General features: G+C 38.2%; 1 protein-coding gene across 2 annotated transcripts in view; it reads right to left on the reverse strand.

The window, feature by feature from the left end:
* AFAP1 (actin filament associated protein 1) overlaps positions 1-27,352 on the reverse strand; it is a 96,519-nt gene that overhangs the window by 17,841 nt on the left and 51,326 nt on the right. For both annotated transcript variants that reach the window (XM_088540002.1, XM_088540003.1), the window contains 6 exons: positions 19,837-19,945; positions 15,693-15,904; positions 12,925-13,104; positions 4,189-4,281; positions 2,467-2,551; positions 131-280 (listed from right to left, as the gene is read on the reverse strand). In XM_088540002.1, the coding sequence (XP_088396128.1) occupies positions 131-280; positions 2,467-2,551; positions 4,189-4,281; positions 12,925-13,104; positions 15,693-15,904; positions 19,837-19,945 (829 nt within the window). The remainder of the gene's footprint in view (positions 1-130; positions 281-2,466; positions 2,552-4,188; positions 4,282-12,924; positions 13,105-15,692; positions 15,905-19,836; positions 19,946-27,352) is intronic.

Genomic DNA, 27,352 nt, shown 5'->3' on the forward strand with positions numbered 1-27,352 from the left:
ATTCTGCAAGTGCATCTTTCTGATATTGGAGTAAGGATCAAAGCAGTTAAAAATTAAAAATTTCTAGGCTACATTTTTATAAAGTTTTAGTTGCAAAGTGCATTTGAGACTCAAAGAGAAAATCTCTTACCGCATGTTGGAACATCTTCTTCAGCTGATGAGGTCTGTTCATCTGTTGATGGCTTTTTCTTTCCTAAACCGATGATCTTTGTTATTTTTTTCCCTGTTACTTTGGTCACTGTGCCCTTGGCTTCTGACTTTGAACTTTTTTTCCTTTTCACTATCAAGAAGCAAAAAGTGTGCATTTTAGTGGGTTTGAATAAAGTGATGAATAGGGAGAACCTGAATTAAAGTAAAAAATCAAACAATCTTCTGCAAATGCACAGTCAGACAAAAGTTGCAGTGTGCAATGAGATATACATTTATGTATCTCATTATTACTGATACCTATATATATATTTCATCCTACTAAAATTATGGCATATGAAAGGATGAGGAAAAAAAAAAAAAGACTTGTATTTTATCTAATCTATTCAATGTGAAAGTCTCTTTCCACAGCAGTCATCACTTAATTTATGAATATGACTAAGCTGCCAGCAGGTAGATTTACCTTGTATACATAAGGAGAAAAACCCAACTGGATGATCATTCACTGGTCCTAAACACTTATCCCAAATACTTCAACAATTAAGCATATAACAAGCAAAGAATATGCCTGCCTGGCACAAATGTCCCTGTGATTTACATTAGGTGAAGATATCTTATCACAACTAGCCTTTTAGAGAGACAAGTGGTATAAATTCAGTATTAGCAATTAAATCAGTGGGATCAGGACAATAATTAGAAGCAAGTACTTTTTATGATCACACAGACTAAAAGGGAAAAGAGCTGCAGAAAGAGATTTTGCTAACATCTACTCCAGATTTTCGTAAACTTGCTAAGTTACTTGCAATATTTTGGCTCTCTGCACTGAGGCATATTGAGCTACTGAAGGTACCAAGACTAGGGATCATTTTTTTTGCAGGTATCTACCTGAGTAAGTTCCTAAGTAACTCATTGAAAAATAAGAAAAAAAAATGCTAAGACTAAATAGAATCAGAAAGAAACTTATCTGCAAAACAGAATAAATGAAATGAACTTCATTTCAGAAATAAAATTTAGGTAACTGATTTGAATTTCATCAACAGAGCTAAAGTCAGTGTGTTAACTGACCGAACTGTGGATTTATCCATGATCTTGCCCTGATTTACGATTTTGATGAAAAATTCAATTAGACTAGTTACTATTAAAAAATAGCTGCCTTTGCTTTCTCCCCAAAATAGAATATTTAGTGGTTCTGGACTTGAGTAAAGTGAGGGGAAAAAAAGGACAAAATGTTTACATGAAAAATGATTATATGAATTGATGGACTAGGATGAAGAACGCTCTGAAAACAGAAACAGTCTGGAAGTCACCATGGCGTAATTTATCACATTGAGTTTAACTGTTAGCTAACTTGGAAAAATCATTGGAAATTTTGCCTGCAGCCAAGGCTGACAAATCAGCCACCTGCCACATGCAGTTTAGAAAAGAGAAAAGCTTTCACATGGGGCTTGCAGCTTATCTGCAAACACCCACACAGCGATTTGTGCATGTGAGCAAAGATCTCTTCATCTCCTTCCCAAAGGATGGTTGCTCACAGCCTCCACCGCACTCTCCAGATGTGCAAGGAGCAACCAGGCCGTAGGGAGGAAGGACAGCCCGGTGCTCCTCACCAATATGGAGAAATTGCAGTAATGGAGCAGGCTGCAGGTTCTGGGGTATGCCACAGAGATCCGCTTATTGAGGAAACTCTGGAAAAGGGCACACGGAGGAACTGAAGGAACTGGGTCACAGACACTGGCAACAAGGCTGATATGGACATGCTGCGCTCACTGTAGCTCACATTGTCCTTCCTCTTGGCCTCAGCAGAAAAACATCCACCTTGCTTTACTGAAAATCCCGCTGCTACAGGGCAAGCCAACTAACCGATTCACAGGATCGGGAGAGCACAAGGGTTGATCGTTACAGATCTAACTCACGCGCAAGTCCCACTGAGTTTAGGAAGGCCTTTGTTAGATTTATAAGGGTCAAAATAAAATTCACAGTTGCACAGTAAACATATGTAAAATCTTATACATATATACACACCTAAACACACTAATATTACATGATTATGCATGTTATACATGCGCGTATACATATATTTATATATATAACTATATAATATGCATGATTGATTCATTTCCTTTTAGCATTCAGTGACATTTGTTTGCTTAAAAACTACACACACACTATGTATGTTGAATTGAATTGAACACTAATATAAATATTTTGAGGTGTTATTGGTTATTTCTTTAAAATATAATCACCAAACCTATTTTACTTCCTATCTTTCTCTCTCTGCAAATATTATTCACACGAAGCATCTCTCCCTCTGAGATGTACCTTGTTCTTTGCCATTGCACACCATAGTGATGCCATTTTCCACAGCACCTTCCCCATCCGAGCTCGGCCTTTCAGATGACAACTTCTGCAAGGACAAAAAAGTGATATTTCATGTGGTAACCTGAGCCAAAAGCAGTGTCGTAGATGCATTTAAAATTACAATTACTATGAAATAAAACATATTCCGAACAGTCATCCGCTTGGAAGACAAACAGAAGACAGTCCTCAGTTCAGTTTAAAGGAGTTTTTTACGGTACCATGTAAGCTTTAGAAAAGCACAGTGAAAGCCTAACCACAAATTAGATCTATATTTGATAGTATAATGAAAATATTTTAAGCCAGATAATAGTAATTCAATATATGTTATTATACATTATGTATTTGTAATGCATTTCTAGACTCCACAATATTGCTGTTTCTTAATCTGTCAAGGAATGATAAACAATTACATGGATCAGATAAGCCAAACTTAAAAACTGTTTCTTTAAAAAATACTTCAGCTATGCATATACAATTACAACACATCAGAAAACAATGCATGCCTACATGGTGTTGGAATCACTAGCTGCAAAGAAGATATTTGTGCAAGAAATCTTTAGTATCAATTATTCTGTAATGGTTGGATAAGAAATATGGGATGATGCGGTATAAAGTTTATGCTGGCACGGTTGTGGTAACCACATTACTCATAAGTGGTGAAGCCATGAAGAAGATATGCAGATTATCCCCCCAAAACCAATGAGAAGTTTTGTTATACAACATCACTTTTTTATGGCATGCATTTCAGAAAGTAACTATTTTATGACATTTTTAGTTACTTGGCTAATAATGTGCAGATGTGCAGAAACACACAAACACAACAGCTTTTGGCTTGTGAAACCAGAATATCTGAGTTATCATGGAACATATTTGGCTCTTCGTTTCCCTGGATGTAATGTACTACTACTGACAGCGGTGTCCTTACATCAAAAGGGTAGAATTTGCCCACAGGAGTTTTGAGATAAAACCAATGGGCCTTTTAAACAAAGTCTTCAGTAAGGTCTACTCACACAGGAGCCTTTGCAGAGCAGGAGCTTAAATAGATGCCATAAAAGCACTGTTAATTCCCTGTCCTTTCTCATTCTTCCTGTGGTATCATGCTGAGTCAAGGGAGCTAAGACAACCATATCCAAATAGCCAAGTTCCTGCACGTTATGGCATGAACGCTTGGAAGGGTCTGCCAAAGCAGCGACCTCTGCTTGCCCAGGGAGCTCTTTAAGAAATTAATTCTCAAGAAAAAGGGGAAGACTTTTCCTTAAAACATCCTCAGAGTCTCCAGGTATTCTTGCGTGAGTGTCACATCCCTATCGCTTCTTCTGGTCATCTCCACACGACACCTCATGCACCATATGCACTTAGTGTGTATGAATTAAAAAAGAAGCTGTTAATGGGTGTAAGCCAGTCAGGTGTTTTTTCTTGACCAAAGCAATATGAGATGGCAGAAATTCCACATCTGTAGGATCTGTGCAAAAGCCATACAAATGAAAAGGTCAAAGAAGCTAAACAGTATCACAAGTCAGCAGATACTTGCTAAGAATAAGCCCCAGAAAATGGTGTAACAAGATGAAATCCACAAACTAAATTTAATTTCAGTTTTGTGATCTGAATAGTGATCTGTATTCAGTGGTGCCCAATAATAAACAATCATAAGGAATTTTGCAGTATCAGTCTTGGTAACTTCACCTTTTCCAGTTCTGTCTTGTGCACCGGAGAACTAGACAACGGCCCATCTGAGTCCACAGCTCCGGTACAGTTGCTGCACACATCTTTTATAACCTTAAAAGACAAGGCAAGATGTACTAATTAGTTGACAAATCCGAGAGATCACACAGGAATGTGAAGGAGAACCGGGAATCACACAAATATTTACTAGTCTGAAAGTTAAAAAACAAAAACAAAAACAAAAAACGGCAGTGTGAACATCTCTCCATCCACAGGCAACGTGCTGGGCAGGCTGCCACTACCAGAGTCTCTCCCCTGGCCTCCCGCAGGCCTTTCATGTACAACCTGGAGCAGACGGGATGTCAGAGGGGGGAGGTTTCAATTTCCAGGCAAGCCAAGGCTCCAGGCAGCTCCTGAGCAAAGCAACCAACAGAACTGCTAATTTCTAGGGGGCTTTGCAATATGAACTCAGCTCACACCACCAAATTGATTTCATTTTGATGACAAAAAAAAGTGGGATTGGATCCAAGGTCCCGCAAGTCAAAGGACAAGAGTTTTGCTTAATACATTACCCAGCTGCTCTAAGCAACTCACAGCTCATACTAAGCAGTATTTTTTGTGGTATTTCTTTCTCTACTTGCACACTGACATAAAGGTATAGGTCAAAGTAATCTTGGAAATGTCTGCTGTTAGAAAGAGTTCAAAAACTAAAACTACATGAAACAGAAGAAGCCATGACAGACAAGGACTTTCACTTTTGCTGATTCTCAAGGGACACCATTAAGTTGGTTTCTTTAATGAGGTTACCACCTTGCAATTATGAGCCCCAAATTGCCCAAGCTGAGGAGAATAGGGCTTGACCTCCCACTGCAGCCTCGTGCTGAGCAGCGTTCAGTTCTGTGCCGCCACCAAGGCCTCTTAGAGACGTCTGGATGGCAGAGCCAGGCTGTCTTTAGGCATCTTTTACCAGAAGCCTTGCAACATGTCTGTATGCTCATGTTAACATATGCAGATTTTCCCTTACACTGTTTATCTCAGCTCTGGTTGCCAGAAGAGGATCTGACCTGCAAAACTCTGAATTTCAGGGGAAATGGCAATCTTCCAGCTGACAAAATCCTACTTGTTTTAAACAGAAAGGCAAAGCAAAGCACCAAACAACATCATCATCTTCATTTTAAACTGGACCAACTTGACCACTACAGACCTAAAGATGACACCAAATGTGATTTTATAGCTCCTTTCACAGCACTGAAGTTCCCTTTAAGAATAAAACTAAACAAATCAAATGTTTATGAGCTTAGAAAGACCCTATCGCTGCAATTCAAGGGCACATCATAAATTCAGTGAAGTATATCCCGTATGGCAAGACAGAGCAGCAGCCCCATTTTACAGAAGAAGAACTCAGGAACAAAAGCAAGATTTAATCGTTCACCTCACATCCCATAAGGAATTGACATCACACACGGAAATGAACCCACATTTTTAGACAAGAGCTAATATCTTAAAACGCCTCAGTGTCATTTCTTTATTGCCTGAACTGCCCTGTATCTTGTCTCAGAAACATACACACATTATTATTGAATTCATGGCACTTGGCATGCTTTGTAAGAGAAAATTGAGATATATCTGCTGGAGCATTTTATTGCAGAGAAGCAGATATTTGCACCTCAGACTAAAACTTAGCCCTAAAATACAGGAGAAGTCGTTTCTGAGGATTGCTTTCCCTCTCATTGCTGTCCTCCAGCTTGGTGGAAGTCCACTGCTGATTTCCTGCTACAGAAATGTGACTGTACAGCTTCTGGGAACGTTCATTTCTGTCTCCTGCATGACCCTGATACAACGGCTCATGTTTTCTGCATCTGCTCACACCACACAGTTAGTTAATTTTGGCAGAGGCAGATAGTAATGGGAGTTACAGACAGAACAGAGGGAAATGATTTGGCAGCAATAACGGAGTAGTATGTGCAAAGTCATGCACTCAAGTAAATACGGATCTTATCATACCTCACATATTTAAGGAAAAGCTTTCCTGAAGAGTTTAATTGGGAGGTAATTAAATTTTGATTTGAAAAATGACAGAGTATCAAATGGAAGCTCATGGCCAGATCTCAAGTAAATGCATATTCAAGAGTTCAACACTTCATTTGGGTTCAAGGGATTCACTGGCACACTTGTGCATCACCTTCTATGTACACTATAATTGTGTTTGATACACAGCATAGAACTCAGATTTTCAGAGCTCTGCAGGATGAAATGGCTTTAATATATAATGGTTGCCTGGATGTACTCTCTGTAATTACGTTTGCAGACAGCTGCCATTATAAATGTGGTTTTCACATGCTTATAGCTTTAACTCAAAACTTTAAGGATAAAACATTCCACTGGTGCTGCCAACTTGCATAATTTTAATCACAAGACTCACAGCTCTTGTCATTTTTCCTATCTTCCATCTCCTGAAGAAATATGAATTTAAAAAAATACAGTATTTTCATAAAAAGAAAAGCTGTGAGTAAGAGTGGGGAAAGGAGATGACAACTTTTATCCATTAGAATGAAATGTATCAAAATATGAATAAAGACATCTCAACAGTTCTACGGATAGAAAGTAAATAGAAGTGTATTATATTTCAATGTGTTATAATTCAATAAGATGGCATAAGCAGGAAGGCTCTACTGAGTATATTAATATATTTGGAAATATTTTGGAAGTATATTTCCAAATCTCAAGAAGAACAACCAATTTCATTATTAGTTTATATTTTCACTAATGTAAGAAGGAAATCATTTTTTTTTCTCATGATAAATACTTTTATGCATAATACACACAGGGTGATCTGTGAGGAAAATCAACTGAGATTGCAGATAAAATACATATTTACCTACTTAAAATACATGGACAAACATAATGAGAAAAGTGAAGGTCTTTCATTTCTTTGTGCAAATTGAAAGCTATACACATTTAAAACAAAATCCCGTTATTCTATCAGAACAATTTTAAATAAAATCACCATTACGATACTATAGCTATTAGATTTCAGAACTGCCTCTTTTGAACACAAACTTGGAAAATGTTTGTGCAGCCTGAATTATACTATTTTTCCATATTTATATTATAGAAAGACCTTAAATCCCCAGATGGATGAGGATATACAAATGTGTATCGCATCGACTTCAGTGACATGAGGAATAGAAGGGAAATATTTGCAGTTATAAGTCTGGAAAGATTCTCTGCCCTAGGCAGTTGACAAGGATGGGTGAAGTCAGTGGAATTTTTGCCATGTGGTGTGTCTGGAATCTTTCTCTCTTTAAAAATATCCTGCTATGGAATCACCAACTTTTACTATAAAACCTTCATCCTTGCACTCATCTACAAATTTCTCTAGTTATTGCATTCTATTTTAAATGACACAGCATGACTGGAGGCAAAATATCTGCCCCACCTTTATTTCTTTTACATATGAAGTCTTAAGGATCAAATCATGAGAATTTTCTAGTTACCTTCAAAGGCTCCTGATGAAAGTACCAGCTCTGCAGTAAAATCTGAAAGTCAAGCTCCTTGCTATCCCCAACCCGTGACAAAGGAATCCAGCAAACCCCAAGCAGAAGCCCTCAACTACAGATGGTTCTTTGTGGCTGCACTCTCCGGTACCTGATGAAGAATGAGTGCCTGAAACTCTTCCTGCATTTGAGAAAGGTGTAGATCTCTCTCCTGCTGGATACCACGGGATGACTTCAGTTAGAGACTTGCACACTATAGGGACATGATTATAGTGTCCTCTCTTCTGCCCATGATTGATTTCACAAAACTCATAGGAATTTAATGCTTGTGAGATTGCCGCTGTCTTCCAAACCAAGCAAGGAAAGGATTAAGTTTAAAAAATATTGAGTTCAACAGTGGTTAGTGAGAACACTGATGGTGTGACTGCACAGTTGCTTCATTTCTCTAGGAATCTGGGCTAAAAATCTAACCAGCAAACCAATATGTCCCATCTACCAGTATGTTTCACATATTGGGAAGTGGGAAGAACTGAAGGCCTTGCCACTTGTCTTGAAAAAAGGGAATACAGTAAAGCTGAAATCTGCTTATACACAGTAAAACAGAAGGAAAAGGACTGGTTTCAAAGTTAACCCAGTATTTTTCTCTCCTGTAACACTCCTTGCCAAGTGCCTGAGAAGTAGTGACTTTCTTGGACTTTTCATCATTCCTGCATGATCACAGTCTTATCCTGTCTCTTTTCTGGGCTCCTTGCACGACATGTATTTAACTATGCCACTTGGAGCCTTCTCCTTAACAGAGCACCAAAGCTCACTAGCACTTTACAGAAAAGCAGAAGACATGTCCCAAGGAGCTCACAGTCAAGCAACCCACATTATTTAGAGGAAAAGCAGACTTTATTGACATAACCTATGCTGCGGGTCCTAAAAAGAAACTCCCTTCAGCTTGTGTACTGGAAAACATCATTCTCAAGAATTCTCTAGCCTGAAAAGTTTCATCTTCCTCCTTATTGCTGTTTATCTGAGCAAAGTGGGGTGAGCTTCTGGCAGCCAGCAGCCTACTGCTCAGATATCCCCTTAAAAGACCTATATTTAGTGCCTGTATATCTTCTTGAAAATTCTTCTCTGACATACTCAACCAATACAAGCCCTGCACCCTCTCTCCTGCATTATTTCCAAGAAGTGTTTTGCCTTATACGGCCACATCCAGCCCGAGGCAGCACCGACGGCAGCGCTTGAGGCTGCAAACCTCAACTGGGCACAAATTAAAGACCTTTTTACGCTGCATGTAGCAGGGAGAAAGCAGTCCAAGCCACGAGCTCAGAAAGAAGGGAACCTGCAGTAGGAATGCAAGAACTATTTAAGGGCTAAAGCAGGGGACTAAGTGTGAGCCCTCCTCGGTTCTGTGCTGAGATTTGAGTACTTGTGATTTTAGCCACAAACTTAAAGGAAAATTCATCCCTGAGAAATAGCTCCTGGGAGGGTCAATTTGCTTTGCAAAGGCCTTACTGCTCATGATGAAGTGCGGTACAGAAAGGACCCAGCCCATCTGTCCTGGGATAGAGTGTGTTACTGAAGTCACCTAAAAACCAACAAATGCTGCACGGAAATCAGTTATAGAGAGTACACATCCCCAAATGCATTTTTTTCCAGTAAGTTTTAAGGAATGATCATTCAGCACTCGACTTTATTCCACTACAAAATGGAGACAATAACCTCTTTGGGGAACATTATTTAATATTTTAAGTGTTTTAAGATCTTTAGCTGGAAATTCCCATAGGAAGTAAAACTAGCCACATAATGTTTATGATTACAAAGTCAGTTTTGTGCTAATTGAAACTGGTAAGCTAATACCAGTTTCTTCCTTGGTAAAACCTGGTCTACATGAAGAGTGAACCCCAGAATTTCCCCAGCTCCACTCACTAAGCTATGCGCAGGGAAAAAAATGAAATTTCAGAGGCTTTTACTAAAGGCAACAAGCGCTTATCAGACTGTGTAACCAGTCTTACGAGGAATATCACCATGGCTGCACAAGCAAAATAAAGAAAAGTTAATAAAGGGAGGACAGCGTTAAGGAAAAAAAAAAAGAAAGAAAGAAAATGAAGTATTTCAAAATAAGAGATGGCCTTATTGTAACATGGCAAAACATCAGAAATACCTGTATGCAGGAGGCAATGCTAGGAGGAGGGGGAGGCCTTGGGCATGGACACTATGACCATTTCATACATCTGCTGGCTTTCTACAAGCAGCTACTTTAAAACTTCATTTCCTTGACATCCATTGGCTTTCATTTTAAGTTTTTTGTGGTCTAGCTTGAAGGTGCTGCACACAGAACACATTCATCTGCACGAACGAAGCCAGTAAACAAGCATCTTCTTGTAATGTCATGTTCTTAGTAGGTCTTTAATTTTTAAGGCAGCTTTTCCCAAGGATGCTGATAAATAAGTAGCTGGTTTCAGTGCTGGATGTGCTGAGACAAACAGGCAGACTTTAAAACCTTACTTGACCGCAAAGGCACAAAAGTGCACACAGATACACATATACTCAAGCATGCATGGAAAGACCTCATGTTTGGGTCAGAGTGTTTAACTGCATGCATTTTTTTCATGTACATTTTTGTGGGTACATTTCAGGACTCAAGTCTGGAAATTTCCATCGCTTTATGTTGCACACTGTATTAATGCTATGATCTCAACTGCAGCCTGGAATTTGCACTGGTTATGCCTGATGCTCTGCAATCTTACAGAGTTTTGGTGACATCAGCTATCTTCTTTTTCATCAAGCATTTGTTAGCTGGTAAACCTGAAACTCCCCTTGTGGTTTGCAGTCTAGACTTCAATTTACACTAGGTTTATCAGCTGTTTTATGGTGTCATCTTTACCAAAAAAATGTCTAAAATACTCCGGATTTCTTTCAGCTCTTTTTAATATCTCTTGTGTTCCAACTGATATTTTAAAATTGTCTGCCAAAGTAAGTATCTGTTATATCGATTATATGTTACTGTTTTTCAAAAATTATTTAGCTCTCCTGGGAAAAATCTCCTGTCTCTTCCACAGGCATTTTGACATATTCAGACTTGAGCAGGAAGCCTTGACCTGACAATTACACACACGTCTCTTCAGGAGAACCTGTTGTGCCGGCCTGACAACCTGGCCCCACTTCCTACGCTATCTGTGATAGAAAAGGTGTGTTATGATTAAAAATAACAGCTGCAGCAACCTTCCTCAACTGCCAGAGACTCTAAAACTGCCCATTTTATTAACTATAGAAAGCACACGTTGCTGATGGAGAGCTTGGGTGGCAGGAAACCTCCAACTGACAGGCAGGAAAAGCTCCAACCACTACTCCCTAGATAACGCAGTGTGGTCACTTCCTACATAAATCCACACACGATTGCCAGAGCTTGGTCAAAGTGAGGGCTGAATGAGCAAAAAAATAATTATTTTTACAATAAAAATGCCTTGTCCATTTAAAGATGCAAAACCACTGCCTTTTGCTGAAAAGCTGCGCTATCTGAAAGCCTCGGAGCGTTTTGCAAGAACTGCATAAACCGTTTTAGGTTTGTTGGTAGGAAGGCAATTTGTACCGTACGGAATGGAAGTGCCCAGAGCACAGACGAGCTGGATGCTGGCTGTACGGTGGCATTGCCATCTACCTGAAAGCTGCACTGCTGGAGCTGCACTGTGGGATGGGATTTAGTGAAAGGCTGTTGGCCTGTGTCCAAAATTTTGGCAGACAGCTCACTGCCCAGCTGGTCATCCTCAGCACAAGGAGTTTTGCTAATGTGCAAGATAAAAAAAAATCAAAATTTTTGAAGTGGTAGCAGGAATGCATCTGTGATATGGAATACAAATCTAGCAGTGCTCTGTCTGTCTGTGTGGGGAATGCTTTATGTCTAAATAAGAAAAGAAAAATATCGTAATGAAAGAAAGTCTGGTCAGTGCCAATGTATTCAGCATTAGCAAATCCAAGTTTAGAACAAGGCAGGAAATAAAGGGGCAGTTACCATGATCTAACTGCAGTGGAATTCCCCTGGAAAGGAGTATGACCTGTGAATGTCATTTCATTCCAATCAGTATTTTTGAAACATTAGTAGAGTTAACAGAACACTGGGACGGTGTTAGATAAAACAAGGTAATGATGTTATAAAAAGCCTATAAAAGTCATGAATGTCTTCAGTTTCTCTTTAAAAGACAACACTGCGTTTTCTAAGATACAAACTACCAGTCAAAAACAGCCCACACACCCAGCAAAACTCCCAAAGATATATTCAAGTAGGACAAAACAGGAAATTTTCCTATTAATTACAGATTAATTTTCCATTTGCTGAACTAGCCTTCAGTAGATCTTGTACCTCTTAAACTGCATCTTACTTCTCTGCCTTCTACAGAAAAACTATCTGTCATCAGGAAATTCCTACATGTTTTAATTCGATTGTGTTTGGAAAAACACAATTTATTCTTAGCAAGATAAGCACCATATAAGGTTAGGTCAGAGCACAGCAAGGCGAATGCCTGATGAGTCTTACGCATTTGGGCTTTCATATGCATTTAAAGGGCTGGATTTAAAGATCTTAAAACAAGCCACTGAAACTGCAGTGGTAGTTTCCCACACTACTTCACTGACCTCCACATCTGAGACTGGCAAAGTCCAACATAAATACTAGTAATCTGGTTAGGAGCTAAAACTGTAGCACTTGTGCTGGGATTTTCCACATTTTTAGACACTGAACAGAAAGGAGTGGAAGATGACACAATCCTGTTTCTCAGAAGTCTACGTTCCCAAACAAACACTAACAGATGACATGCTGCTAAACTAGGATTAGCAGACTTTGTTTAGCAACCAGAAGCTGAAGGATTTTTCTCCATTCAGAGTCATTCAAGTATCTCCTCACGTTTTTAAAAAGATGACTGTGGTGGTGCTATGCCCAATTTCTTCATAGAAGCCTTGGTGGCTACTCGTACATCCCTATCCAACAGCAACCTCAGCCTGTAGCTCACTGAGCATGTGTCCTAACTAGCAAAGTCTTCTGCAAAATTAGATGGAGGTGTGCAGGGGGGGAAGTTATACCTCTCTATTTTTTTATTGTACAGCGGCATTTTTCTGCATTTCTGCAGAAATTTCTGCAGCCCCAGTTTAGATGGGATGTAAATGGTCTGGAACTGGCTAAAGATTCTATCTGAATCTCAATTTTCAATTTGACTTAATCTGACAAAAGGACTTTCAACAGTGCAAAAGCTTCAGGTCAGCAACCCTACCTTACCTTTAGCCACTGTTCCGCCTGCTCTTTGCTCTGTACTGCTAGAACCAGTGCATCCGCTCCTTGGTGAGTGATTTTCAGCTCATGCTTCTTCTTTTTGCTGTCTTTGGGAATGTATGTGATACTGCAGTCATTCAGCAGCAGCTCCATCTGAGGTTGCTGGTCCTTGGAACTTTTATAACACTAAATAAATATAAAGAATGCAAGTTAAATCTCACCTTTCTGAACCTTTTGGGAAAGCTGTTGTTATACAGAAATGATTTTTTTATACATATATATTTTTCATGCATCCCTTTATGACATACCACAAAGTTTAGCCAGCGCTAACTTCAATTTCTCCTCCTCATCCCCTTTGCAGGGCAAAATTACTTCCAGACTCATATTAATAGAGTTCTCTTATTGCAAGATGGGTACAACATATGGAGGATATTAACTTTCTCTATGTTATCCATATGACTCAACCTTGATATTGATCAAGTAGGCAGAGAACTGTTTAGGATACATGTTCACACGTGGCAGCAGAATATAATGACACAGTTAAAGACTAAAGCCCAGGAGCTCACATGTCCTCTTGACTGTGGACTTGGCATTTTGGGGATCATTTCCTGCAGTGACAGTTCCAGCTACTATTCCCAGCTACTATCTCAGTAGTGCTCAGCTCCTTAAAGATGTTATTTAGTGCCAGACTGCAGAATAATGTTTAATTGTGTACGTGAACATCCAGTTACTTTGTATACGTATACAACTGGGTTTTGCTCAGATAAATAAGCGTGAAGGCTAAGAAGGTATCTGATATTAAAGAAGACTGATTAGTTGATGCATACATAGATGGCTGAGCGTAAATGTGAGAAAAGCAGAGAAAAGCCCACACGCTCTTATGTGGCTGCTGGCAGTATTCGTTTCATGATGCAACATCCAGAAACACAGTAGCTGTGAAAAGTGTATCACAAACACACCAGCTTAGGCTGATCAAACAGAGCCCCTCTCAACCAGTCTTTGTAAATCATCCATCATCCTTCCTCCCTCTCCAAAGCCCATTGACTCAAATTTCCTCTAGCTTAGTTTGTAATAGTAAAAAAGTTGTTTTCAAGCCACGAAACCCTGTAAAAATATATCATTATCTACTTTAAGAACCTTACAGAGCATATGATTCCCTTTACATTATGTTAAAGATTTTACTTATAATTATACACTATTAAAACACGAATATTTAAACAACTTTATGTGGATAGTAATTCCCTATTAAGAGCTATTTTTAGTATCTAATTCTAATTAAAATATTTTGTTCTATGATCACAGCTGTATTTATAACATAGTGAATTACTAATCCCTAGGAACACATATTTACTTGAATATAATTTGCTTGCATAAGTTACATCTGTAAGTCCTCTTTAAAACCATAAACTAATCTTATGTAGGTTTGTGTTTAACTCCTATTGTGATAGGATTTCCTTAATCACCATTACAGAATTGCTGAAAAACAATCTCTACACAGGAAAAAAAAAAAAAAAAAAAAAAAAAAAAAAAAAAGCTCTTAAGACTACCCATGTGGTTAAAGGAAAATGGAAAAAAATAATATTTTTATATGGAATAACAAAGACAATTCTAGAAGAAATACTGTGTGACTTCTGAGAAAACCTATTACTTTCCTTCCTTCTTTCTTTACCTCAAACTGTTATCATAGGCTCCTGAAATCTGATATGGTTCTGATTTATGGTGAGATTGATGTGGACTTAGGGTAATGGCATCACAACAGTCTAATACAACCAAATCAGAATCAACATTATAAAAAACCTCAGAAATCACAGAAAACTAGCAAATGAATTCCAACTATATAAGAAACCTCTTATCTAGCTATCTCTACTTCATATGCTATTATTTCCTATAAGGCCATAGGCATATATGCACTTGGAAAGTGAACACAGACAAGTTATCTTGGATCAGTGTAATAACGATGTTCCGCAGAAAATGGTCTATCACATGTTAATCATCTTGTAACATCTGGGTTATGCACTAATTCTTAGTTACACAATCAGTTAATTGTAAGCATCAGCTTGGAAGACAGGGAGAGTCTAAGACCCCAACTGATCCATTACTTTAAGTCTTACAGTGATACAGAAACAAATGTTGCTGTCAATTAGACTCTCGTTTCAAAAAACAAAAGCGCATCTATGAGCCCATAATTTACCAACGTATGGAATCTTCTCCTGGCGTCTATGATCAGAAAAAAAAAGGCATTAACAGATTTACTAAAGGAACAAATACATCCACTTGTTTCTTTCCTTTCCATAATGCAGCTGTGCATCATGTGAATACTGCATCTGTAATTACTGCCGAGCAGATGGCGAAGGTTTAGTTTAAAGTGTATACATTACAGCAGCATATGCTGCCAAGTGAATTCTCAGGGTAACAAGGGACTTTTCTCTCTAACAGTCTGATCCAACAGTTCATACAAAAAGCTCCCTATGAGATTTTTGCCTCCATGGGGAATGAGAGATTGGATTTACAGTTTCAGCAATTTTTTTTCCTAAATGAAATATGTTAGAAGCTAGTAGGCCAGACTTTCTTTTGTGCATCAGGGAACTGCCTGAATTTAAGTGCAATAAAAATCAAAGTCCCAAATGGCTAAATGATACTGCTATCATTTCATTTCAGTGCTTGTCTGATTCTTGGATATTTGCAGAATATTACCAAAAGAAAGCTTCCTGTAGAAATAAATACATCATCTAAATGGTACAATGAAAATATGACTAGAGAAAAATAAAATTTACCAGTAGTTTGTTTTCTTTGATAACACACAGAAGTTTTGTCCATTGCCCAAATCGTTTCTTTCTAAGGAGGAAGGCACAGATTTTGGCATCCTTCACCAGATCCATAGAAGCCTCCTCAGAAGGCCACTGATGTCTCATTTTTTTCCCTTTTCCATCCTCCTCCTCTTCATCATAGGATTCATAAGAGCTGCTCATGGCATCCGAGTCATAATCTTTAAGGAAAGCATAGAAGTGACAAGTTAAAACATTCAGCCATGAAAAAAACACTGAAATAACTTAACAATCTCAGCAGGGTTCACTTTAAGTAAAGGCTTTCAAAGGTCAACTGCAAAAGACTCTTTTGGTCCTTAGCAATATCAAAATATTTTTGGTTGAATAAGAGATGCTATAAGACGAAGCTGCTCCATTATGAAATTTTATAAAAGACCCATACTGACACTTAGGAAATTTTAGTTAAACAAATGAATGAGAAAAAAATACACAGAATTTTACACAGTGCTTTAACATCTTCAAAGCATCATTTGGCTGGTCCCATCATCTTTTGTGATTCTTTTCCAGAAGAAATACTTTAATCCGGCCCTGTTGCTTAGCACAAAATACACGTATTTTGTACATGTATAAGTACAAAAATATAAGTATTAATACAATGTATTAAGAAACAAACACTGACTATGACAGAGGTCACAAGAGTAAAGCATAAGATTTTATAAAACCCTAAAATACAGCACATGCAGTGATTAATGCTGAATAGATGATGCTCTTCCTTAACCTACAGCCTGCTCGAGTTGAAAGCATTCGGCGTAAACCTCTCTTGTTATGTGCTCAACCTGAACAGTTAATCCTGCTCCGAGCTTGGGGACGTAATGGCGAAATTCCTTTCTAATTAAATGGTCTTTGGTCAGGCCTTTCATTTTCAATAAAGCAGTCACTTCTGTAGCAGTGACCTTGACTACAAAACTAATTTGTCATTGCCACAGAACCAGAAAATTTTTGATGGAAATATTTTCAAAAGTTGAAATTTTGTTCACCTACTTCAAGCAGACTTTCATATATTTTTAGGCCAGAAAAAAAAGAGGAAGTTCTCTTGCTTGCTTACCTTAGGCAGTTAGGACATTAATGTCTCTCAATATCCCTCCAACCAAGACTACAACTAGTTTGCATTTTTGCAAACATGTTTTACCCTTTTTTTTATCTTCATTACAAAGGGAAATTAAAACTAAATTTCAAGATTTTGATTTTTTTTTTTTTTGAGAAACTAAATTGCTGTCTTCTGATGTCTTCTAGCATGGAGTATTTGGCTCAGTAACATAAATGAAGAGCATCAAAAGTCACAAATGATTACCAATGGGAAAACAAAAGGGAAATGGGAGTATTTTTTGCATTCATTTTAGGAAAAAAAAAGAAGAAAAAGGCAGAGAAATTTAGGGTAGATAATTAACTTGACAATTTTGAAACAGCTATTCTATAGCTTTTTTTTTTCCTGACTCTCCTTCGGTTTCTCATTGTGCAGCGGGAAACAAACAAAGAAACAAACAACATCAAAAGCTGAATAAAAACATAACAATTTCCCCTTGCCCCCCGTTTTTGGAGAGGCTATCCAGGACCTTTCATACAGATTCATCTGGAAACACCTGGGGGTTCATTAAGCAACCAAATATACAGTAGAGCTCCAGGTTGTTTGAGTGGAGGTAGAACGACTAATATGTAGCCAAGTTACCAAATATGAAAATACAAGATCTAGTCATTAAATCAGCATCTTCAAGAAGGTCAGCTCTCAAAGGGAAAAGCTGCCATAACCTAAAGTTGCTGTTTCTTTGGTAACTAGTGGTCTTCGTGTAAAGGATTTCATCTTTACCCCTACCCTCTCCCCTTTCAAGAAAGCAATACTTTGCTTTCCATAAAATATCTTCCTCATCCTTTATTTGAATTTAATAGTACTCTTTGTTCTAGCTAAGCCATGTCACAAACATTCAGTCCTTTTGCACAATCCTTCACATCACTTGTGATTTTAGTCTCGGATTGGCAATATGGTTATTCTGAAACACAAAAATTCTGGAGAACTCCTAAGAAGCAGAAAGGAAGGTAAGAGATCTCTAATCAAGTAGTGACTTGACTACTACTATTCTGATAGCACTTTTCCATCTAATTACCTTTAAATTTTTCTCCAAAATTAAGAAATCACTTTTTCAGTGTCTTGGGGTTTTGTTTTCATTAGATCAACTTGAAAGAGGGGTGTACAGAAAGGCCATTTCTCATACAGTCTTCATTAAGATTGTTGAGAGTTGAATTTCTCTGTATCATGAGCATATATTGAAGAAAGGTTGTCTGCATATCGGAATCAAAGACTTTTTCTGCCTTAAGATAGCCTTCCAAATATGCCTTTTCCATCTGTTTTTTTTTTTTTTAATTGTGTCTGTCCAAAAGATGGAAAAAGCAGTACTGAATTTGTTTTCACTGTTTTAGCAGATCATTTTTCTTTGCTTTTTAGAATATGTTTTAACTTTCCCATATTGCAGGAAAAAAAAGTTTCACCTTGAATACAATTATCAGTCATCTCTACTATGCAACAGAGCTGCTTTCTACTTACCTCAAACTCCTTTTCAGCAAGGTTATTGGGTCAAACCATTGCTTTTTCTTCACAAAATTCAGTTTTACAATATTTTTTTACTTGCAGTTTTAGCACTCCCTCAAAAATTAGTGGTGGGAAGTGAACACTGAAACTTCAAGTAGAAAAAAAGAAAAAAAAAAGCTGCACCTTATCTACTTCTCTTGTCGCTCTCATTAATAGGTAGGACAGATGAGATGTGCACCTGATAGTGACATTAGAAAAATACTCTGAATATTTACTCAAGACTCATATCTATCTCAAATGTTATTTAACAATTTACTCTTTTGAGTCCTACACGTTAAGCACATCTATGTTATGACCTTCTCAGTCTCAACTGATCTGAAAAACTTGGTTCCATCTTTAATTTAGATGGTTTATTTTAATTGCCTATTAAAATATTTTTCACAATGAATAAATATTATTCACAGAACAATTCACTGGACAGTGAAAGCTGTGTTTGTGTAAAGATGTATTATGAACAGCATATTGAATTTTATAGTAATTATAATACAGATGAAGAGAGAATGAATTTTAATATGAAGTAAAAGAGCAGTAAAATAGAGCAAAATCATGGTAAAACAGATTATGAATTATACTAAAAAACTTTTACTTGTATGAGAATATATATTTAAATTATGGAATTATTAATGAACATTTAAGTCTGGTATTATAAATATTTTTGCTATTTTGGATGGCTAAGCAAATAAAAGATCAGTTTCATATTTTGTTATATATTTTTTCCCTAGGCAATCCGTTAGCAGTGCTATTAATATCTTCCTGCCTAAGCATGCCTCTTGTTTAATGACCAAACACAAATCAACAGTTCACCAGGTTACAGGGTGTAGCAGGACCACCCTGCAGCATTTCAAGGGAGGAAATGAAGACAGGAATGATTCTGCTGCTTTGCAAAAATACATGTTCCTTCATTTATTTTACATATATGAAACTCTTTCTTACCTTAAATTTGTTAGGTAAATTATGAGCTGACAGATACTCCAATTTGTTTTTTATGTTTAGAGCTAATGCACATGATAAACAATTATCCATGACACCCAAAGTACAGATTTAATATTTAATGTTCTAAAGTATCTCTTATGCATGTGCTTCAAGAACTGAGATTTTATTTTATTCTTTCAATCCCGTTCAAATAATAAAAGTATCTATAAAAAGTGGGCAGATATTGCTTTCATCTCTGGGTCTTGAGCTGTGCCCACCCTTCAAAGCTGCCCAAAGGCCGAGTCGCTGACTAGGGACAGAGCAACCCCAGCTGGGACTGCAGCAGGTTTCATGTGTACCCTAAAAGGGAGCTCCAGGTTGTTTCCTCAAAAAGTGAACTTAGTTTCTGCATGCTGAAACACCCTTACAGACTAAACCAATGTATGATCAGTGAAGACAACTGCAAATGGATAAAAACGGTCAGAATTTTTGGCAAATCACCAAAACACCAAGAGAGATGTGGCCTTCAAATGACAAGCATCCTGAAGGACACTGGAATTAGCAGCTGCTTAGAAATGGACCTGGACATATATTACTCACTGGAAGTGATATACTCAGGAGCCTTTCCAGGACTAAGTGGCACTGCCTCTTCATAATAGCCTTCTGGAAGGGATGATGTTGGTAATGGTGGAGGCCCATTATCTGGTGGCTAAATGAAGAAAGAAAAAGAAGACCAAAAAAAACCCACAAATAAACAAACAAACAAACAAAAAAAGGTGATTAAACAAGGTACTAAAGCAAGCAGTCTCACAATATCTGTCCATGATCAGTGCTGATATTACCATCCTTACAACCTTAATGGCTTCTCAATTTCTTACCTAACTACATCTAAAGGCAAGGCTCTTGAGGAGTGAACTGGTCCCTTAGGCAAGAAATATTCTGCAGGGCAACAGCTTTTAGAAGGGAGACAAGTCTAAGTCTCAAGCTCTTGATCTTCTGCTATAGTAAACAACACTGAGCAGTTGTTGAGATTTGCAAAGCAATGAAGTGATTTAATTATGCTTTACACCATAATGATACATCTTGAAATGCATCATTATCACCAAGTCTTCTAAGATGGCAAAATCAAGACAGTTATTACATTAATAAGTCCTTTCTACAATGGCATTAAGTGGTAAAAATATTGGAAAGATAAAATTCTCTATTTAAGAGCTAGAAACCTAAGAAATTTATGTAGGAAAGAGATTTTGACATACAGGCCATTTTACAGTATTGAGGAACATTTATTAGCATTTACGTATAAAATAATTTCTATCACAGTATTAAACAAATATGAACTCCCTTAACAAAAATCAAACGGCCTGAGTTGGCAGAGATTAAGGATACATAACATAGTCCATAGTTTTGTAATGCATTTTGTTTTTCAAGGGCAGATCAATCTTAATATCAACATATTAATTTTTATAAAGATAACTTTACATACTGAAATCTGAGCTATGACTAACAAATAATTCAGAACATCACGAAACTATTATATGATAAAATAAATATTTCAAATACCAGGTCAAACTTTAAAATGCTTCTTTTCTAAATATAAACCTGTTTTAAATTTAAAAATGACTGACTGCTGGTATGTTGATATAATAACAAAGCAAGTTTAGTACTGTATGACTTCCACCATATGACTTTACTGTTCTATTTCCTTAACAAGTACCAAAACAACTGTATTTTATAGAATCCATTCATATTTGCCACCAGGTTTTCATTCTGTATTTTCATACTGAAGGAAACACTTAAGCCTTTTTTCAGCATTAGTGGTTTATTGTATGATGACAAAAGTACAACTTGCAAGCAAGAGTCTCATATTTGCGGCAACAGTTTTCAACACATCTTTCTCTTTTACATAAAATGAGGTAAATGTAACTGAGTGTTTGTCTCTGTTGGACTCATTCAGTCTAAATTCAGGGAAGAGACAGAAGCACCTAAAGAAGAAATCAGTCTGGGTTACCTTTATATAAGGCAGGTTTTCCAGCCTTGAAAGTGTTTGCATGTTGGATATTATAGATACATGCAGAAAGGTAAGAGGCTAGTGAAAAAAATCAGCCCTCAAGCTCATCTGACCCCAAGAGATCTCCTAGTAAAATTAGCAACTTCCTCTCAAACAGTGAACCAATTTGGGACCAAACAAAAATAAATTGGTCAGTTTGAGACTTGCATCAACATTACTTCTACATCAAGTCATGTATCCAACTTATTATTAGTCACACTCAATTACAGATAAGAGCTGACAATTACTGTTATCTCTAATGCGCACTCCGTTGAATGAGTTTTCCTCACAGAGCAGCTTTGCTACAGAAATCATCTGCCGAAGAACTAAAACAATGAAAAAACAAAGCTTTTTAGCACAACTTCCCCATGATTTTGTTGAAAAAGGCAAATTGCAAACCTGCCTGTTGTCACAAAACATATGAATCTTCCCGTTTCACCTGCCGCTGCGCAACGCTGCACATGAGGGGTGCTAAAACACACAAGATGTTCCTTAATATTGGAGAGCTGTCAGCACGCCGCAACCCGGCGGCAGCGCGGCTTCCCTGCGCTCCTTCCATAAGGCAGATATATTAATGTTGTGGTCTAGCCTCCAACTGCTTTCCCTGTCAGGTGCACTAAGATATAGGAAATTCCTATCGTTATTAAACCTATTTCACCCAGGAAATATCTGTCCTGAGAGTCATTCCCATCTCGACTTGACACAGCAGAACAAGGTTTTGAAGGTATCTTTTATCCAGAACCAAATAAGAGGTGCCAATAAAGATTCAGGGGGAGGGGGGCAAATGCTTGTTTTTAGACAAAATGTTATTCCGAAGGAAAGAAAAAAGGAAATGAAACACAAATGGTGCTTGTCTGAATTCGACCCTGCCGGAGCAGCGGTTACCGCATGCAGCTGGGGCGGGCAAGGCTGCGCCGCCAACGTCAACACAGATGGAAACCATTGCTGCCTTCCTCGGCCCTCGCCTTCCAAAAGCAGCGCTTGCCATAACAGAGTGGAAAACAATTATAAAATCGCATTAAAAATAAAAAAAAAAAGATTATTAGTAGGAATAGAAACATCCAACTGATTAAATACAAAAGGAAAGTGCCTTGCTCAAATCTGCACCGTAAACAACTCCATCTTTTGCAAGTTATGGAATATGTAATCCTTCGACCATCAGTAAATCTAAAATGTACATGTGAGCATGCTGATATTGCTTATTAATATCTGCCATGTTTGGATTTCTTTACCATTGCTAGTGGCATAGTTTAATACTTTCAACTGAACTGCTTTCAATTTTGATGAAGTTGAACATGTGTGCTTTGAGTGGTACCACAGGGAAAGACATAGCAACCTGCAAAGAAAGCATTAACACCAACTTCTCCCTTCGTTTTTTCAGAATAGGCCACAAGGAAGAACACTAGGAAATACTGTCTTTCAAGACAAATAACCTTGCTCAAACACAGGAATAAGAACTGAGTTAAACAAAAAAAAAAAATCACAATTTTATCCCACTGGAGGCAAAAGGACAAAGATGAGTGACATGCTGCTGCCCAGAATAATATCAGTAATACTGAGAACAACTGATGAAGGTGTTTGACAGGTGCTGGGTCTAAGACAAAATGAGAGATCCTTTACTTGAACCAAAGCAGCTGTCAGGTGCTCATTGCCCTGCAGAACTGAGAACTCAGAGACATTAAAGACTGCGTTGTTCATGGGATGCCCAACTGAAAATACAGGAGGGACTACTGAGAGAAACAAATTTTAAGCAATATATAACTGGACATTAAAACTGTTTCACTGGAGCCTAAAACAGACCCCTTTCAGGGCTTCTTCTCCACTAGTCCATCTGTGTTTCAGAAAGCAGAAATAACCTCCTTCTCTCTTACCTCTTTACCTAAGAGGTAAAATACTTTATTTTACCCTTCCCTCAAAGGATACCTACCAAGTTAGGCAGCAACTGTCTTTCAGGGTTGGTCTCACTCATAGTTCCTGAGGATGTGAAAGTAATAGCGTAGAAAGCAATACGGAAAGCAGAGGAAAACAAAGGTCACCCTACAGGGACCTGAAGATATAAAATAGCTTTGTATCACTGCGAGGCGTTACGCCTTGCAGGAAACAAGAAGGAACCTCTCAGCCCTTGCGCTCGTTCAGGATGTGGAGCTTTCCAGTGAAAACGCCTGACCTTAGGAGAGGTCGAGGCTGCCAACACCCACGTGCCGCCGCCGAGGGCTGCCAGCAGCTCGAGTGCCGCTCTCACAAGGCTGTTATTAGATCGACCACGAACTCTGTCCCAGACGGACGCCGGGGCCAGCTGCCGTGCAACTCCACAACGCTCAAAAGCAGCAACGTGATACTGGAAAAGCAGTTGAATACTTGTGGTGTACAATAAAGCTACTTAGAGGCCAGCGGGCAAATGCGGCTTTCAAGACGCCTTGTCACCTACGGGTGCCATTTGCTTGGGAGCGGAGCTGACCTTAGGACAACCCTGCCATTCCCTGCCCTGTGGGCTCAGAGAGTGCTCTTGCATTTACAATCCCCCTCCCTACAGGCCAGAGAAAAATGGATGTTACTGACTGTACTATTCAACTCAGCTCTGTTGTGCCACTATAAAGGCTGAAAACTGGCCATGGGTACTCGCTGCACTCTTAAAGTTGACATGAAAGCTATCAGTAAACCATGTTGTCACCTGGTCCCTAGGAAACTGGGAACTAAATTATGTGAAAGAAGTCTAGCAAATTCTCTTAAAGAAGTGTCTGCATTCCCCAGTATACACAAATTCACCTTCCTATTCCAGGAGATCATGTATTCGTGTATGTGACATGATGGTGGGAACAGGGCACGGCAGCAGGGTGAGAACAGTGCAGACAACACTGTTTACACCTTAAGAATATTCCCTCGGGGCCTGAACTCAAAATAAAACAAGAGAAAACTTTGGTACTTAAAAATGTGGGAAGTACTTACTGCCCTAATTCCTCTCCTATGTGTTTGTAAATAGCATCTTAACATGCTTAAGAAAAACAAACAGGCTGGTTCCCAGTAGATGCTTAGGGATAGTGTTTTATGGACAGGTACAGCATGGAAAGAAGATAAAAAGAAAATGTGAGACAAATAGGAACATGGTAAGAATGATGGTATCAAATTTGTGGCATTAGTAACCTTATAACTTTCCACTGTGAATGTCAAAGATCATCAACGTGTAGTAAGGATAGGAAAGAGGGCAAACAGCTTCACAATAGTCACACAGGAAGATGACAAAGCAGTTCAATCCGCTGCAAGCCCGCACTGGAAATATTCCAGTTTAAGTGAGAATTGCAGTAAAATGCAGTTCAAGATAGTTCACTCCAGCAGCTTAGACATGAAAAAAGGCTGACATATGATGGTACATTGTTATAATGGTGTATGATAAATGAACTGACAAGAAAATTAATTTAAAATTTGCAAATATAGAAGAAGTAACAATAATGCATCTTCCTGAACCTCCCCCCCCCAAAAAAAAGGAAAGGAAAATGGGGACAACTATAGCATCCTGCAAGACATGATGAACATAAGAAGAAAATACGAACATATTTTACTGTCCTCAATTTTTATGCAATCGCATATGATGATGGGAACCACTCCACAACCAAACCATGTCCAGAAGGCTCTCTGCTGTTCTGGTCATCCGTGACCAATCTAGAACACGAAACTGGAGCAACTGCTTAGGAGAAACACTGTTATGAAGAGGGGACTAGCTCAATATTTTAAAAAAATACAGAGTTCAAGTAGAAATTGATGGAGTTTGTCTTAATAGAGTGAAATGAAGGCTGAGAGAAATATGATTTCAAATCAAACCAAATTTCAAAAGAAATCTGAGGCACGGACTCAGGTGAGGAAAATAACTACTTAAATATAAGAACAATGGCTAATATTGAACAGTGAGATGTAGGAACTGCTTTCCAAACTGAAACAGCAGGTTAAAGAAAACTATATGGTGGTAAAATAATTTTAACAAGCTTCAGAAAGGGTTAATGTTTTATAATTGCCAGTTGTAGTAGCATCTCAACTCGGTGATGAAAAGATTCTTTGATTCTATCCTCATTATAGAAGAACATGCTGAGATTCGTTCATACTGAAGCCATTGGCCAGCTCTGAATGAAACAAATGAATTTTTGTTGAATTTATTTTTGTTGTTTTTAAATGTTTTCGGCAAGGGAATCCCTCCAAGTCCAATATTACCTCAATTTTCAGTGTTAGCATAAAAATCTGGATAAAATAAAAACTCCTAAGTACCTACGTGGCACATAGCACCCTCGCTTTCGTCATAGCACAAGCCTAACTGCACAACTTAGGACCTTCGAGGCAGCTTTTTTTTTTTAATACCTTCGTATAATTATGTAATGTATGTGTTGGTATAATTAATGTAATTGGTAACATATCACTTAAAAATTCTTTTGATTGTAGAAATGATTTTTTTTTTCTTCTCCAAGGACACTGCCTCCTTTCAGCATTTCCTAATAAATATCTTAGAATATACCTGACAGACAGCCAGATAAAAGAAGGTTGTCAAATCACTTCTCCACAATAGAAAACCCATTTATATGAAACACTCTTATGGTGTGACTGTGTGTGTACAGGAAAGGGTTGGGGAAAGATGACCAATTCTTTTGATTTATATCTACAGGGGTTACAGCATATTGCTGGACACTTGTAGTGCTTAAATCATTATTAGATCATATTCCAGGAAAAACAAGACATATATCCAGGTTTATTGTGAAAATCATGCAAAACAGCCAAATGTGCTGTTTGCATCTCATTTTGTCAAACTGCACAGTACAATATTTCTGAAATCACTGACTGTCAGATGTAATATGACAACCGACTGCTCCAAGGTGGGAAGTGCTCTGTCACTGTCACACTGTGGATAATTTATGCTGGTATCCTCAGGCACATCTGAGCCACAGGAAGCACTGGATGTTATTCTGTTGTGTGTGTAATGTACTTTAAAGCAACTTGGTGATACTGCAGTGATGGTACCCCAGGTACTAAATGGCCAGCAGCTGAGGTATGTAGAGCACCGGCCCCTTTAATCTTTCAAATCCATCCTCTAGCAGAGCTTCTTGCCTGTCCTTTCAGCTCAGGGAAATATCATAAGAGTAGTTGCAGACTGTGAGATGCAACATACCCAAGGCCTCATAGAGAGTACATTCCAGAGGAGACAACCAATATGACTGTTTCCAACACAAATGCTAGACCACCACGACCTCCTCTGCTCCCGCCCCAGGCAAAGGTTCATTAGCTGCTTGCCTTGTAGTCACGATACCTTCCTGCAAATACCTTCCTTCCTGCGTTTCATACACCCTTCATTTGCTCTGATTTGGCTGGCCATCTGAAGGAGCTGTATGCACAGGGCTTAACACAAGAGAGGATTTGTGCTTCCTAAGGATGAGAGAAGTCCACTGGAGCAGACGAAGGCAAGGGAATGCACACAGACATGGAGAATGACATGGACGGAGATGGGGTGATCAGTCAATTGCTTCATTCAAAGATGCGCAAGGTCTGCCTTTGACTCTGGGTTTTAAAACCAGGTCCAAACCCCATCAAACCTAGGAAATCTCTCTGGACTTTTAAGAGGTTTAATATTTGAAGATTTAATTTAAAATAGGAACAATATGCCTATAAATAAAATATTTTTTATGATCTTTGCTCATTTGCTGAGGAACAGCAAAACTGATAGAAAATCTGGCAGGAGCAAATATGCAGGTCTGTTTACAGATTTGCAAAGGCAGCCTTGCACAGCACCTGCCTACACAGAATTCTGGCTCCTGGCACTACTTTAAGGAGTATTGAATTCCTTCCCACCCACACATCTTTACATAAGTAAAAGCTTAAACATCAGTTCAGACTAAACATTTTTGAATGCAGAATCCCTTGAGTGCCATAAAAAGAAACAGCAGTGTAAATGAAATTTTAATTTCCATCGTGCTCAATAACTAATGTGCTAAAAACACAGGTTTTAAAACCACGCATAGTTTATTTAAAGTCATTGATCCCTACTTCCAGGAGCACACTGTGACTCCACTGGAGGTTGAGACCACCAGTAGATGC

This window comes from Tinamus guttatus, unplaced genomic scaffold, assembly GCF_059628265.1.
Source record: "Tinamus guttatus ecotype Peru unplaced genomic scaffold, ASM5962826v1 Tinamus_guttatus_pri_ptg000052l, whole genome shotgun sequence".
NCBI classification, from domain to species: domain Eukaryota; kingdom Metazoa; phylum Chordata; class Aves; order Tinamiformes; family Tinamidae; genus Tinamus; species Tinamus guttatus.